The sequence below is a fragment of the Thamnophis elegans genome, chromosome 7 (assembly GCF_009769535.1).
Source record: "Thamnophis elegans isolate rThaEle1 chromosome 7, rThaEle1.pri, whole genome shotgun sequence".
NCBI classification, from domain to species: Eukaryota; Metazoa; Chordata; class Lepidosauria; order Squamata; family Colubridae; genus Thamnophis; species Thamnophis elegans.
In genome coordinates this window covers 10,603,929-10,620,590 of record NC_045547.1, presented here as the reverse complement: position 1 = coordinate 10,620,590, position 16,662 = coordinate 10,603,929, and the positions used below count along the sequence as shown (strand labels likewise).

General features: G+C 42.9%; 1 protein-coding gene across 1 annotated transcript in view; it reads left to right on the top strand.

Annotated features, from left to right (window-relative positions):
- The window catches only part of PDE3A (phosphodiesterase 3A), a 299,321-nt gene that overhangs the window by 242,891 nt on the left and 39,768 nt on the right, over positions 1–16,662 (top strand). Inside the window, exons 2-5 of the mRNA XM_032220535.1 lie at positions 4,855–5,115; positions 6,639–6,793; positions 8,648–8,763; positions 10,313–10,532. Coding sequence (XP_032076426.1) covers positions 4,855–5,115; positions 6,639–6,793; positions 8,648–8,763; positions 10,313–10,532 — 752 coding nt within the window. The remainder of the gene's footprint in view (positions 1–4,854; positions 5,116–6,638; positions 6,794–8,647; positions 8,764–10,312; positions 10,533–16,662) is intronic.

Sequence of the window (16,662 nt, the reverse complement as noted above, 5' to 3'; positions counted from 1 at the left end):
GGAAGACTGCTATCATGTCTCCCCTGGTCCTTCTTTTTATTAAACTAGACATACCCAGTTCCTGCAACCGTTCTTCATATCTTTTAGTCTCCAGTCCCCTAATCATCTATGTTGCTCTTCTCCGCAGTCTTTCTAGAGCCTCAACATCTTGAGAAGAGAGAAAGAGATGAAGGGAGGGAGGGAGAATATGAATCATGCATGATCAATACTTTTAATTGTTTTATTTTCTTTCTTTGCCATCCCATTCCTCTACTAAATACTGAGGGATTAAAGGAGACCAAACAGCTGTGTTTCCTGTCACAGAGGAAATTCCAAACTCTTGATGATATCAGGTTTTTTTTAATCATCTCAAAGTGGGACATGTCAGAGACTAAAAGATTTTCCATTTTGTCCCAAAATAGCCAAAACCAAAACAGTGGAGACTAAATTATCCCAGTGGTTGGAGAAAAAATAGACCAACTCATAGGCTCTTTTGATTAACTATATTTTCTCTTATATCAGTGGCACAGTAATTTGGTTGAACAATCAAGGCATTGATGACAAAGAGGCTAGATTTTATTCTACTTCTTATCCACAACTTTTTCTAACTATGGTTGTGTAAGAGAAGAGCAAACAGCACTAGGGGGCAGAGTTAAGTGAGTCATCAGCCTGGAGTTGTTATGTTGCCACAAACGTTCTTCAGTCCAACGACTCTTTAATTCCATTGATCCTTATCTGACGCCAATTTAGTATTGTACGTTAGTTGACTAGACTCTTGGTTATAAACATGATCAATAAATCTTTTCATCTGGAACTTATGGAAGGGACCCTGATTCTTTGGACCTGACGGTTTTGTTGCCTTCTTCCTGACTATTTCAAATATCATCTTGCAAGAATAGGAATTATTATCCAGAGAGTTGTTTTGTTTAGGGAACAAGACGATATCCTCATGGGGATATTTGATGCAGATGTTGGGCCGCATAGATCATCCTGAGAGTATGAGGAACCTTAAGTGAACCAGGGGTTAAGTCAAACAGTTCAGTAGGAGGAGAGAGTCCAAAAGAGAGGGATAACCACAACACAACACTGGAGGAAAAAGGATCTTAAGCCAGAATTAATTGAAAGCAAAGTTAAGATTCAGAAGTCTCCCACAGCCGTTGGAAGAAATGAGGAACCTTCAAGGTTTGGTTCGGTAGCCATCTTGTATGTTAAAATATTCATGACTGGGAGAGACATGGGAACAAGGTCAGCCATTGAATAGGCATAGCAACTAATCAACCAATGGGAGCTTAAACAGAACTGAGTCTGTGCAGAGAATTGAAACAGAAACTTAAGCAGTCTGCTGCTCTGAGAAGTAAACTAGCAGTCTGTCTGGGCTTGTCTGCTAAAATGAAACTAACTGTCTGTGTTTGCCTATAACTCTTCTGCCTTGTGTTTACTTGGAAGAATCACCTGTTGGTATTGTACATTTATTCATCTGTTCTTATGTATATAAAGAAGTTAATGAATCCAGCTGCATCCGTTATCTGTGTGTGCTTTCTGGATTTGATTTTTCTGCAACAAACTCTTGACATTGTAGAGTGGCCACGACTTCAAATATGAAGTGAACCGAAGAAGTTTCTTGGATGAGAAGTGAAACGTCTTCAAGTAAAAATAAAATTGTCTTTTGCCTTTTGAAAAAGCAGCTTTGGGACAAATAGCCCTAATAATGTATACAGCTAGTCCTTGATTTACAGACATTATTTTAGGGACCATTTGAAGTTACAACGTCTCTAGAAAAAAGTGACTTCTGACCATTGCAGGATTCCCTCAGTTATTTGATCATAAATTCAGAGCACTGGCCCGTATTTATGATGGTTGCAGTGTCCTGGAGATCACGTGATCCCCTTTGGTGATCTTCTGACAAGCCAAGTCAGTGGGGGAAGCCAGATTCACTTAGTAATCTTGTTACCTACTTAACAACTGCCGTGATTCACTTAACAACTATGGCAAGAAAGCTTATAGGGAATTCTCACTTGAAGTCTGTCTTGCTCAGCGACAGGAATTTTGAGCTCAATTGCTGAAGGTTGAGGCCTACCAGAACTGAACTCTTCCAGGGCTGCCTCTGCTGTGACGTGGAGTAACATGCTTTTAGTAAAGTCCAGGAATGATCATTTAATAGAAACATGGTTAGTTTCTACCCTGGCTCAATTCTTGCTCCAGTTGTCTTAATGGCATGAAAGCTCCTGGGGGAGGGAAAGTCATTTTTATAAAGTCTGTCAAGCCCACACCCATTCTTTGCGTGAAAGGAACCCAGATTTCTTTTAAAGAAAACATACTTTAAAAATTACGTATTTTTTTTCAATCCCGGTAAATCCCTTTTGGGGCCAAACTGCAAACTCCAAAACGACAGGCGTTTTTTGTTTTTTTTCCACAGAAACTGCCGATCTGTGCTGCTCAAGTGTTTTTTTGGAAATTAGACGTTGAAGGCAAGGGAGAACAGTAGAGAAAGGAGAAATGTGTTTACTTTTAATTTCAAGTCTTGGCCAGGGAGTTCATGATGTGCTTTGGAAACTGAAATCAGTTTGTGATATTTTCTTGGACTCTCGCTGCTGGCTTTCTGACGATGTCTGATAGACGATCCTTGGTTATTCCTCTCCCTGCCCCTCCCTTCCCCTTACCCGCCATTTTGTTCCTTGATATGGGTTGGCGATCTCGATTGCTAGGATCAATTAAATGGCCCATATTTTTAACGTTGAATCGGGTCTGGAAATACCGTATTTTTCGGAGTATAGGACGCACCTTTTTCTCTCAAAAAAGAGGCTGAAAATCTGGGTGCATCTTATACACTGAATACAGCATTTTTCGCCTCCCGAAACCCTGCCTCCTTCACCAAAATGGCCGTGCAGAGCCTCCAGGAGCCTTGCAGAGTGCTCTTGGGGGCTAGGGAGGGCAGAAATGAGAGAAATTTTGCTGAATTTTGCCTCCCTCCACCCAGCCCCCAGGAGCACTCTATAAGCTTCCTAAAGGCTATGCGTACCTTTTTTTTGTAAAAAAAAAAAAAAAAAAAAAGGCGGGCCCGTTTTTGTGAAAAACAGGCCGTTTTTGGGAGGTCTGCAGAGTCCAAAAACTTTTTTTAAAAAATTTGCCTCTTCAAAATCTTGGTGTGTCTTATACTCTGAAAAATATGGTACATTTCCAACCTTAAATGCCCTTCTCCTGAAACGTAAAGCAAACTAGGTAGGAGTGGTGCGGTGGCCTAGAGGTGGACCTCTCGCCTCATAACCAGGAGGCTGTGAGTTTGATCCTAGGGAGAGGCAGATATTTCTCTCTCTGGGCACACTGAGAATATATACGTATCTGCTGAACAAAACTCCTCATTGGTGACAGGAAGGGCATCCGGCCATTAAAACACTCTGCTAGCTCCATTCAGTTGCCCAGACTCCACCCCTCAAGGGATTATGGGTTGTTAAATGAAGATGATGAGGCTAAAACAAACTAGGACGTCACAGGCTAACACTGATGTAAGCGATTGTCAAAAAAGACTTTAGGGAAATGGCTTTTTAAAGCTTTATGATCCTTTCTCAGGTTCTGGAGACAAAACAAAATAGATGAGCTAGATCCACTGAAGGACATACACCTCCACTTACAGCCATTCATTTAGTGACTATTCGAACTTACAACGGTGCTGAAAAAAGGGACTTATGACTGTTTTTCACACAACCATTCAGCATCCCCATGGTCATGTGATTAAAATTTGGCCACGTGGCAAGTGATTCATAGTTATGATGGTTGCAGTGCCCCCGGGTCATGTGGTTATATTTTGCGACCTTCTGACATAATGAAGTCAATGAGGAAATCGGATTTACTTAACAACCATATTACTAATTTAACAACTGCGGCAATTCACTTACAACTGTGACCAAAAACATGGTAAAATGCGGCAAAAACTGTCTCTCTTAGGAACAAGAGGTTTGTGGCTCATCTGTAGTCATATGTTGAGGACTATCTGCATACATTTTTCTAAGAACACAGATGTTTACATCATGAACATATAAAGCTGATTTATATGGGCAGTCAAACTAGAAGCAGTTTGAATCACTTCATTTACCATATTTTTCAGAGTATAAGACGCACCAGAGTATAAGGCACATCAAGATTGTGAAGAGGCAAATTTTAAAAAAAGGTTTTGCACTCTGCAGATCTCCCAAAAAACAGCCCGTTTTTCATGAAAATGGGCCCGTTTTTGGTAAAAAAAAAAAATGGCATGCATAGCCTTTAGGAGGCTTGTAGAGTACTCGTGGGGGGGGGGACGAGCAAAAACGACCCGTTTTTCGCAAAAATTGGCCCGGTTTTTTGTCAAAAAAATGGCATGCATAGCCTTTAGGAGGCTTGTAAAGTGCTCCCGGGGGGACAAAAACGAGCAAAAAATGGCCCGTTTTTTGCTCATTTTTGCCCTCTCAGCCTCCAGGAGCACTCTGGAAGCCTCCTAAAGGCTATGCATGGCCATTTTTGCAAAGGGGGCAGGGTTTCAGGAGGCCAAAAATGCCTCAGTGTATAAGACGCACCCAGATTTTCACCCTCTTGTTTGGTGGGGGAAAGATGCGTCTTATACTCCAAAAAATACAGTAAGGTTAGGGGTTTTTTTTCCATTTAATATGCAAACAGCATCCTCTGGCTGACATTAGTACTCATTAGTGGTACCATAGAAAGCATAGAATAAGAATTATGTGGGGTTTTTTTCCCTTCTACACTGCCCTAGGTCAGCAATACAATGCCAGTGGGCATCATGCCAATGCTCCTCCCTCCCTTCCCACTGCACAAATCACATTGGCATAGTTATGCATTATTTACTTTCTAATTTAGGGCTAATGCTTCTTTCCCCTCTCTTTCCAGTCTTCGGGCACCAGTATTACCGTAGATATTGCCATCATGGGAGAAGCTCATGGACTCATTACTGACCTCCTGGCAGATCCTTCGTTGCCACCCAATGTCTGCACCTCCCTTCGAGCAGTGAGCAACCTGCTTAACACACAGTTGACCTTCCAAGCTATCCACAGACCAAGAGTCAATACTTTGGCATCCTTCAATGAAAACTACACCTGTTCGGACACAGAAGAATGTTCAGAGAAGGGAGAAAAGCTTACTATTCCCAAGGTAAATGTTGCGTATTTAGCTTGCCAAACTGACTCTGTTTATGCACACCGGGTGGGAGAGCCAGTAGGGTAAACCAAGCCAAAGTATCAACTCATTAGTCTAAAGGCTAAAGCTACTTTTATTGTACAGTGGCACCTAGGTTGAGAAACACTGATCTGTGGCAAATGTAAATAAAACAAACCCTGCAAGATACCCATTTCATAATCATTTTATTCGAACAAGTTATGAATCTGATCCTTTAAGAGAGCATCAGAAACACAGGAGTATCTGAAACATACTTTTCTCATCCATGGAAATAGAATAAATGGTGACAGTTTTGGATAAAGCCACGGTGGCGCACGATATGAGCCAGTGGTTAGAGTGCAGTACTGCAGGCTACTTCTGCTGACTGCCGGCTGCTTGCAATTTGGCAGATCGAATCTCACCAGGCTCAAGGTTGATTCATCCTTCCATCTTTCCGAGGTGGGTAAAATGAGGACCCAGATTGTTGTGGGCAAGAGGCAGACTCTGTAAACTGCTTAGAGAGTGCTGTAAAGCACTGTAAAGCGGTATATAAGTCTTAAGTGCTATTGCTATAAAAGGACTATGCACAATATCCTTGTCCAAGGAAAAGACTGCAGAATGTCAAAGATTAATAGCAGGGCATTTCCTTGATTTACTGAGTTGTCCAATGTACTTGCTGATAAAAACTGAAGATCGTGGATGAAAACACCGTGGAACACAACACCATAGGGAGGTCTTCTAGTCTAACCCTCTGATCAAGGCAGGAGACTTTATACCATCCTGGTCAAATGGTTGTCTAGTTTATTTTTTAAAACCTCCAGTGAGCACCCACAATTCTGGGTAACAAACTATTCCACTGATTACTTATTCCCACTGTATCTCTCTTTTATAAGCTGTCACCTATTACCTCTTGTCCTCTCTGGAGAATAAGTCAATTCCCTCTTCTCGGTGACATCATAAAGTACCGTATTTTTCAGAGTATAAGACGCACCAAAGTATAAGACGGAGCAAGGTTTCGAAGAGGCAATTTTTTTAAAAAAAGGTTTTTGCACTCTGCAAACCTCCCAAAAATGGCCCATTTTTCACAAAAATGCCCCCCCCCCCCAAGGCATGAATAGCCTTTAGGGGACTTGCAGAGTGCTCCTGGGAGGTGGGGCCCTCCAAAAATGAGGAATAAATGGCCCATTTTTTGTGAAAACCGGTCGTTTTTTGACAAAAGAAATTGCATGCATAGCTTTTAGGAGACTTATAGAGTTCTCCTAAGGGCTGGGGGGGGGGCAAAAAATAGCCTGTTTTTCACTCATTTTTGCCTTCTCCAGCCCCCAGGAGCTCTCTGAAAGCTTCCTAGAGGCTCTGCATGGCCATTTTGGTGAAGGGAGTGGGGTTTCGGGAGGCAAAAAAAATCTGTATTCAGTGTATAAGACGCACCCAGATTTTCAGCCTCTTTTTTGAGGGAAAAAAGTGTGTCTTATACTCCGAAAAATACGGTAGTCCTAAGATGTTATTTGTCTTACCTACAGCGCTTTAGGAAAAGCCTTCCCCCAGGTCTTCTACGGCGAGTATCCTCCACTTGGACGACAACCACATCTGCCACCGGTTTACCCACCTTGGAGCCAGCATCTGTTCGAAGGGACCGCAGTCCCAGCATCAAACTTTATGATAATTCATCACCCAGGTAAGAAAATAACTGTAGATTTTAAAATTTAAAATCTTAAAGTTGCAAAGTTTGAGAGATACTGACAGAAAGGGATAACGCAAAGATACAGTTCAGATGCAAGTATAAGTTTTAACTATACTTGATAAAAAAGATTTCAAGTTAATATATACATATATATATATAAACACCATAATATTGGTGGATAGTCAACAGATCTAAAATACCATATGATTAATGCAGTCTAGTAGAAGCTTATAATGCTATAAACTGCTCAGAGTTACCGTGAACTGTGCAATGGGCAGCCAATAAATCGACAATTTCCGTATCAGTCAATTGCAGAAGGCAGCTTTACTCGGAACAGCTTACATCCTGCGACCATACCTTTAATGCCATCAAACATCAATATCTGCCTATCAGTGGTGGGTCGCGGCTCCCGTTGCAACCGGTACGTTGGAATGGGAGCCGGGCATGCACCAGGGGCTGTGCACCCACCACCTGCAATGCTCCAGCTGTTCAGCGGAGCGTCGTGCAGGCGCCGTACGCTGCGCGCACGTGCACAGATGGCCTCTTTCCTTCAAATACAAGTAAGGAACAAGGGCGGGCGGGCCCTCCAAAGCACTGTTCCGGTACAGTGGCTGCTGCTTCCGCAGGCACCGGTACGCACATACCGGGGTGTACCTCCTGCAACCCATCACTGCTGCCTATCCAAGGTCGTTGAGAAGGACTCAATAGATGGATAAAAATGCCAAATCCAGTCTGAACATCTGACTGACTGTGCAGCCAATCATAAAGAAGAAGAAGAAGAAGAAGAAGAAGAAGAAGAAGAAGAAGAAGAAGAAGAAGAAGAAGAAGAAGAAGAAGAAGAAGAAGAAGAAGAAGAAGAAGAAACTTTATATCTATCAAAATGGATCACAGAAGGTATCTCTTAAGTTGGGAAGGTCCTTGTTTAATGCAATTAAAGTCATTAGTAGGAAAAAGAGAAACTCTAGGTCAGGGGTGTCAAACTCGATTTCATTGAGGGCCACATCAGGATTGTGTTTGACCTCTGGGGTGGGCATGGCCAGGTTGGGCGTGGCCTGAGCACTCTGCCAGTGAAAACGGGCTCACGAGCTCCATTTTTAGGTGCCATGGCCTCCTGCAACCCTCTGCCAGTGAAACCAGCTGTTTCTGCCAGGCAGAGGCACCATGGGCCGGTCCTGATTTAATTTGGCCAATTGAATTGCAGATATAATCTCTCTCTCTCTCTCTCTCTCTCTCTCTCTCTCTCTGTCTTTCCCTCTCTCCTTCTCTTCCTCTCCTCCTCTCTCTGTCTGTCTCCCTCTCTCTCCCTTTCCTTCTCTCCCTCTCTTCCTCTCCTCTCTCCCTCTCTCTCCCCTCTCTTCCTCCCCTCTCTTTCTTTCTCTCCCTTTCTCTCTCCCTCTCTTCCTCCCCTCTCTCCCTCTTTCTTTCTCCCCTTCTCTCTTTCCCTCTTTCTCTTCCTCTCTTTCTCTCTCTCTCCTACCCCTCCCTCTCTCCTTCTTTCCCTTTTTCTTTCTCTCCCTCTCTCCTTCTTTCCCTCTTTCTTTCTCTCCCTCTCTCCCTCTTTCGCTCTCTCTCCTTCTCTTTCTCCCGCTCTCTCTCTCTCCTACCCCTCCGTCTCTCTCTCCCTCCCTCCCTCCCCTAATATGCAACTTTGCCTATCTTAGATTCAAATGATGGCAAAATCACCTTTATAAGCAGTTTGTGAGCTGCCTGTAAACATCTGACTGGTTGTTGCAAGAAACATGGGGTTACAGCTTCCTAGAGATTGTGATCATCAATCAGACCGCTGTTCTCTCTCTAAAAAAGCCTACAAATAAGAATTGTGCTGCCTTTCTTCTTTTATTTTCACAGCTCTGACTCATGGAACAATTCTCTCCTGATGACACTCACCAAAAGCCGATCCTTCTCAACCTCCTACGCCATGTCGGCTGCCAACCACCTGAATTCAAAGCGGCCAAACCGACAAGGTGGTTATTTATTTCATTTATTATTTTCACAAGTAACTCAAGGCAGCGAATATTTCCAACATACCTTCCTCCTCCTGTTTTCCCAACAACAACAATAACTGTCAGGGTTCCAAATAGCATCCAAAATTAAATCAGAGTCCAAGGCAAAGGATTCCTCAAAGTTCCAATTGATTAAGAGAGCCATGTTGGCACATCTGGGAAAACCCAAATCTGAAAGCTTCCCGGTTTTCCCCTCCCAGTTGAAAGTTCAAGATCTTGCCCCCACACCCACAAGTCCATCCCATGGTCCAATCTCCCACTGCCATGCTGGCAGTTCCACCCATCCAGTTCCGGTCAAGTGCAGAGGTGCAGAGACAAAGGGTGACCTTGGCTTTCTAGAAAGAATTTTGTTATGGCTACATCGCATCTAACGCCATACAATCCCCCCTCCAATTTTCCCACAATAGAAAAGGCATAGCAGAATAATAGAAGTTTGGCAGGCCAAAGACCCAAAAGAAAAGATGGCTGCAGGCCATCCCTGTGAGGTGGGTGGGGCTGAGAGAGAGTGACTGGCTCAGAGTCACCCAGCTGGCTGAGGAGCAAAAGGGGAGTGGAGTTTGCAGGAGACAATTAGTCCGCTTAATTGGTTCATGACTCTCCGAGACTCCTTGCCATTTTTTGCAGATATTGGCCTGGCAGCTCTCCAAGCCAGATAAGGTCTGTGACTGTAAATCCTCCCCTGAAAGACTTTGCCAGTTGTGAATGAGCAGAATTCATCGCAAATTAATAAAAGGGTTTTTTGTCGGGAAAAGGAGTTTGTTTCATGCTCTTGGGGAGCCTCGGTCAGAACACATACATACGAGAACCAGTCATGGAAGTTTATAGTGGCACTGAAAAACAGCTTGTCCTCCCACTTACAACCTTTGGGGCATCCCCACTGTAGCCTCCTCATGGTCACATGATCAGAATTCAGGTGCTTGGCAGCCTGCCTGTGTTTCAGATGGTTGGTTGCCGCATCCTGGGATCCTATGATCATCCTTTGGGAATCTTACCAGCCGACCTCTTGCATCCAAAGTCAGCAGGAGGGAGGGGGGGGGTATTCACATAACTAACATTGCAAAAAAAAAAAAAACACCTTGTAAAATTGTATGTGATTCATTTAACAAACACTTTGTTTAGCAAGCAAAATTCTGGTTCCAGTTGTGGTGAGTTAAGGACTATTCATAGAGGGTGGGCTTTAGAAAGAGATGATAGATAGATGGATGGATGGATGGATGGATGGATGGATGGATGGATGGATGGATGGATAGATGATAGATAGATAGATAGATAGATAGATAGATAGATAGATAGATAGATATGGATGGATGGATGGATGGTAGATAGATAGATAGATAGATAGATAGATAGATAGATAGATAGATAGATAGATAGATAGATAGATAGATGATAGATAGATAGATAGATAGATAGATAGATAGATAGATATAGACACACACACACACACACACACACACACACACACACACACTCGCAATTTTAAAAGTAATGCTCTTTTCCCATTCCACAGGTATCTCCCCGAATATTTCGCCTCTTGTCTCCCCAAGCCATTCACCCGTCCAGGGCACACCAGCCAACAGTCCCATCCGTAGAACCTCAGGAGAACAATTTCCAGAGTTGACTGTCATGGCCACTGTCCAAGCCATCAAGCCTCACAAGGTCTTAGGTTGCACTCAGAGTGCCCCTATCCTATCGGAGCCTGTGGAAGGCACCTCTGTCATTTGCAGTAGGTAAGATAATACTTCTCTACTTGTTGGAGCTTCCTATATTTTCCTTACTTGGTCGTGTATTTCTTTCCTGATCTCTGAGCTTTCTTCAATGGAGCTGATCGATATCAGTGCCTTGGATAAGCCTTCCCCAACCTGGGCCTGTAAATATGGGAGTTTATTTTATTTACTCCATTGGTAGTCAACCTGGTCTCTACCGCCCACTAGTGGACATTCCAGCTTTCATGGTGGGCGGTAGGGGTTTGCTGTAACTCTGCTTTATAAATTTTATAAAGTAAAGTTACTTCCCTACTTTACAAATCACCATTACTGTGGAACCGGTGGGCGGTTAGAAAATTTTACTACTAACAGAGGTACAAAAGTGGGCAGTAGGTATAAAAAGGTTGACTACCCCTGATTTTACTCTATCACACCTTTATTATTTTTACAATTAATGCTACAATTAATTCAAGGTGGTGCATGCATAAGGTATACATGATTGAACTAACCTGTACCTGAGAATTTTAAAAACAGGTTAAAGACAGACCCAAGTGTAATTGTATTTAAGACAGGTTCACAGCAAATAATTTAAAAAAAAAACAGCAGTGGAAAATAGCTGTTAACAGCTGGATGAGAACGGTGTCTTCTAATATTAATTTATTAGGGGGGGGCGATATCCTGCTATCCTAAGGAAGCAGAATTGATTTTAAAAACAGGTTAAAGACAGACCCAAGTGTAATTGTATTTAAGACAGGTTCACAGCAAATAATTAAAAAAAAAAACAGCAGTGGAAAATAGCTGTTAACAGCTGGATGAGAACGGTGTCTTCTAATATTAATTTATTAGGGTGGGGGGGGGATATCCTGCTCTCCTAAGGAAGCAGGAAGTGAATCTTTCCAAAAAATGTTCAACTTTCATTCTTATCCATCAGCAGCTGCCAGTAGTTGTAGAGATCAGTGAAAAAGAATGATGGAGCAGGGATTGGTCCGCTGTGAGCCAGCTGCTATATTTGCAGCCGCTGTCCATCACTTTTCTGTCCTGGGAGTCTGAGACCACCATTTTCCATTTCATTTTATTTCATTTTATTTCATTTTATTTCATTTTATTATTTTATTCATTTCATTTTATATATTTATTAATTTTTATTTTATATTTTTTATTTATCTACATTTTTATTTTATATTATATTTTTTCATTTCATTTCATTTTTAATTAATTTTTATTTATATTTTAATTTATTTTTCTACCTTTTAAATTTTAATTTATTTTAATTTATTAATTTTAATTTGTTTTATTTTGTTTTGTCATTCTAAAACAGACCTGGGTATTTTATTTCGGTCTCTTTGCCTGTCCCTGTCCAGCCTGTGTGGATTGCTTTTATTTTGAAGTGACTGCTTCCCCCGCACACAGAATAGAATAGAATAGAATGGAATGGAATGGAATGGAATGGAATAGAATACTTTATTGGCCACGGGTGATTGGACACACAAGAAATTTGTCTTTGGTGCATATGCTCTCAGTGTACATAAAGAAAAATAAAATAGAATACATTCTTCAAGAATCATAAGATACAACGCTTAGTGATAGTCATAGGTTACTAATAAGCAATCAAATCATACTAAAAAAACAACAATATAAATTGTAAAGATACAAGCAACATGGTTATAGTCCTAAGTGGGAAAAGATAGTTACTAGGAAGGATCAGAAGAATACTAGTAATACATTCTTAGTAGATAACTTGACAATATTGTGGGAATTAGTTGTTTAGCAGAGTGATGGCATTCGGGGGAAAAACTGTCCTTGTCTCTAGTTGTCTTAGTGTGCAGTGCCCTATAGCGTCGTTTTGAGGGTAGGCGTTGAAACAATTTATCTCCAGGATGTGAGGGGTCTGTAAATATTTTCACAGTCCTCTTTTTGACTCATGCAGTGTACAGGTCCTCAGTGGAAGGCAGGTTGGCAGCAATTGTTTTTCTGCAGATCTAATTATCCTCCGAAGTCCGTGTCTGTCTTGTTGGGTTGCAGAGCCAAACCAGACAGTTATAGAGGTGCAGATGACAGACTCAATCATTCCTCTGTAGAATTGAATCCGCAGTCTGTGGGTATGCATGCACGTGTACCTATGCAGCTTTGTTGGTTGGCAGCTATTGGTTGGCGCTCCTTGGGAAAATTAACGCCCCGTCCCGGTTTTAAAACTACTACTCCTTTAACCATTTCCAAAGGTTCCTCAGCCTCTGTTCAACCTTTTAGTGGCTGCATGGAGAAAGTGTAAACTGAGCTCTTTTAGCAGGTGGCATTTTGGTGGCCGCTGATTAGTGGTGGGTTCTTACCAGTTTGGACAAACCGATAGTAGTTTTGCAGCCTGGGTCGCTGGAACCGGCAGTGACCCAGGCCTGCCACCAGTTCTCTGGGCGATGCCATAGCTGCCGCCATCTTGTTTTTTGTTTCTTCGCATGCGCAGAACCATTTTTATTGCACTGTGCATGCGTGAGCGTGTGAAGCATTTGTGCGGTGCGCCCTCAAGCAAACCAGGAACCCACCCCTGCCCCTGATGGTTTCTGGATTCTTCTTCCATCTCAGAAGTGGGGGAAATAAAGGTGTGGCTTGTTAAATCACTGCAGGATGCTGCTTGTAGAATAACCGAGTGATAGTTGAGTTCAGAGGCTTGGAATTGTTCTTGGCAGAGGCACAGAGCTTCGAGATAGCTCACATCTTGTCTTCATTTCCCCTCAACGACTTTGTGGAAATGAAATATGTGGTGGGATGGATTCTGTCAGGTGGCCGTTCCAGATAGCCATCTCATTTCCCAACGAAATTGATTTAGGTCATGTCCTTTATTCCTTGAGTTTCGGAATGTGGACGGCTGAGATCCAGGGGAAAATAAGGTCAACCGACAAACTGATAAACCCAAGTATTTGAAAAAAAAATAAAAACCCTTTGATCCGTCGTTGAACGCTGTCCGTTTCGGCTTAGATGCCAGGTTCAAAGTCCCTGTAAGAGCTCCAACGGGAGGTCTTCCAAACCGAGCTGTGTGGCTTCCCCCGTGAAAATTAAATTTGGGGTTGAAGGAAGGATTTTACAGTATGTTTTTCATGCCAAAGAATCCGAGTTACCATATTTATCGGAATATAAGAAGCACCTTTTTCCCTCAGAAAAGAGGATGAAAATCTGGGTGCATCTTATACACTGAATACAGCATTTTTCGCCTCCCGAAAGACCACCAAATTCACCAAAATGGCCGTGCATACCAAGGAATCCTAGCTTACTTCTCAAGTTCAGAGAGGAGGAGATGAATAAGAAAGGACATCAACCTAATTAATAAACCAAGCGGTGCAGTGGTATAATTGTCCACTAATCCTTTTGTGTGGGGAAAAAGAACTGAATGCTTTAATCCATGAACACCATTAGCATGCCTAATAGCGTATTATCCTGCCCTCTCTCTGAGGGACAAATGAACCCCAAATCACTCCTCTGTTTTAGTAATGCCATTCTGTCATCACTTATGTGAAATATTTCCCTTTTGAAACACGTGGTCCTTGGATTAGGGGAAGAATTGAACTGATATGATAGGCATAGTTATTAATTTGGTAATATCCTCTCTTTATGTTTACAAATCACTCAAGGTGGCAAATGTATCCATCATACGTTTCCAACGTGCCTTTCTCGTCTCATTTTCCTCATAATTACAAACCTGTGAGGTGGATCAGGCTTTTAGAGACCTGGCTTTTATGCCTAAGGAGGGACTAGAACTCACCACCTCCTGGTGATTGGCCCAAAGTCACCATCTGATTTCATGCCTATTGTGGGACCAGAACTCAACCATCACCTGGTGATTGCTCCAAAGTCACCCAGCTGGCTTTCATGCCTAATATGAGACTAGAACTCACCGCCTCTGGGTGATTGGCCCAAAGTCACCCAGCTGGCTTTCATGCCTAACGTGGGACTAGAACTCACCATCTCCTGGTGATTGGCCCAAAGTCACCCAGCTGGCTTTCATGCCTAACGTGGGACTAGAACTCACCATCTCCTGGTGATTGGCCCAAAGTCACCCAGCTGGCTTTCATGCCTAACGTGGGACTAGAACTCATCATCTCCTGGTGATTGGCCCAAAGTCACCTGGCTGATTTCATGCCTAACGTAGGACTAGAACTCACCATCTCCTGGTGATTGGCCCAAAGTCACCCAGCTGGCTTTCATGCCTAACGTGGGACTAGAACTCACCATCTCCTGGTGATTGGCCCAAAGTCACCCAGCTGGCTTTCATGCCTAACGTGGGACTAGAACTCACCATCTCCTGGTGATTGGCCCAAAGTCACCTGGCTGATTTCATGCCTAACGTAGGACTAGAACTCACCATCTCCTGGTGATTGGCCCAAAGTCACCCAGCTGGCTTTCATGCCTAACGTGAGACTAGAACTCACCATCTCCTGGTGATTGGCCCAAAGTCACCTGGCTGATTTCATGCCTAACGTGGGACTAGAACTCACCATCTCCTGGTGATTGGCTCAAAGTCACCCAGCTGGATTTCACAGCTAAGATTCAGAATCTCTACATAGTATAATCATGTTACCCAGTATGTTGTAATAAGTGATTTCTACCCAAAACCTGGATTGTGTTGCATGTCACATGCAACATTTCTTTGGAAAACTGCAGTATGCCTGACTGTAAGTCATCTGCGTTGTCATCCGGGATCAAATTCTTGGCTTTCTGTACGCAATTATATTCTACATTTTGATTTCTTGGAACTAAAGTACTGCCAGCATTTGGAAGAAAACATAATCCAAGCCACAAATCATTTGCTCTCCTTTAAGTACATCCGGATTTGAATTCTACCTTCTCAGCTTCTAAGGGAGCATTAAAGGGCTACCAGGATGGGTAGTCCTCAACATACAACAGTTCGCTTAGTGACCATTCAAAGTTGCAACGGCACTGAAAAAAGTGAGTTATGACCATTTTTCACACTTATGACCATTGAAGCATCCCCATGGTCACGGGGTCAAAATCCAAACACTTCGCCACTGACTCGTATTTATGACGGTTGCAGTTTCCCAGGGTTCATGTGATCCCCTTTTGTGACCTTCTGACAAGAAAAATCAATGATGAAGCTACAACCGTGTGACCCATTTAACAGCTGCAGTGATTCACTTAACAAACGTGGCAAAAGTCGTAACATGGGGCAAAATTCACTTAGCAAATTTCTCACTTAGCAACATAAATGTTGGCCTCAATTTTGGTCATAAGTTGAAGAATACCTGTAGTCCTCGACTTAGGACTACAGCTGGGACCAGGGTTTCTTTTAGTGGAAAAATCCACGCAGTCATAAAGTGAGTCATCACATGACTGGAGTCAATTTTGTGACCATTTTTTACCGCAGTCATTAAGTGAATCACTATGGTCATTCAGCAAATCACATGGTCATTAAGCGAATCAGGCTCCCTCAGTTTGCTTGTCAGAAGCTACCAAGGAAATCAGGAATTGTGATCACATGGCTACAAGATGCTGTAACCGTCATTAATGCAAGCTGTGTCGGAGGCAGAGAGGGGGCCAGAGCTGTATGCCAGTTATCAGCTGCCTTCAGAGTCAGACATCAGTGAGGCAGATGAACAGCTGGAGCCTGTTCCCAGTGGGTGCATGCACAGAGTTGCCAGACGAAGGGAACAGCTAAAGAACAGGGGTCGACTTGTGAGTAAGGCCACAAATGGACGATGACTGGCACCTCCCAGAGGAAATAAAAGAGGAGCGAAAGGGGAGTGGAGTTTGCAGGAGACAATTAGTTCACTTAATTGGTTCGTGACTCTCCGAGACTCCTTGCCAAGTTCTGCAGATATCAGCCTGTCAGCTCTCCAAGCCAGATAAGGTCTGTGATTGTAAATCCTCCATTGAAAGACTTTGCAGGATGTGAATGAGCAGAATTCACAGGAAATTAATAAAAGGGTTTTTTTGTCGGGACCAGGAGTTTGCCTCATGCTCTTGGGAAACTTCGGGTCAGAACAGTGCCAGGCCCATCACTTACAAGTCTGAGACTGCCCTAACTTCCAACTTTCCTTAAATAGTCATAAATCGAGGACTATTTCTGCATCTCTCTCTACGAAGCAAGTTGCAAGGAAGGGCGAAATTCACCCAGGCCCATTCCCCCACCCCCCTCCTTGTGTAAGTC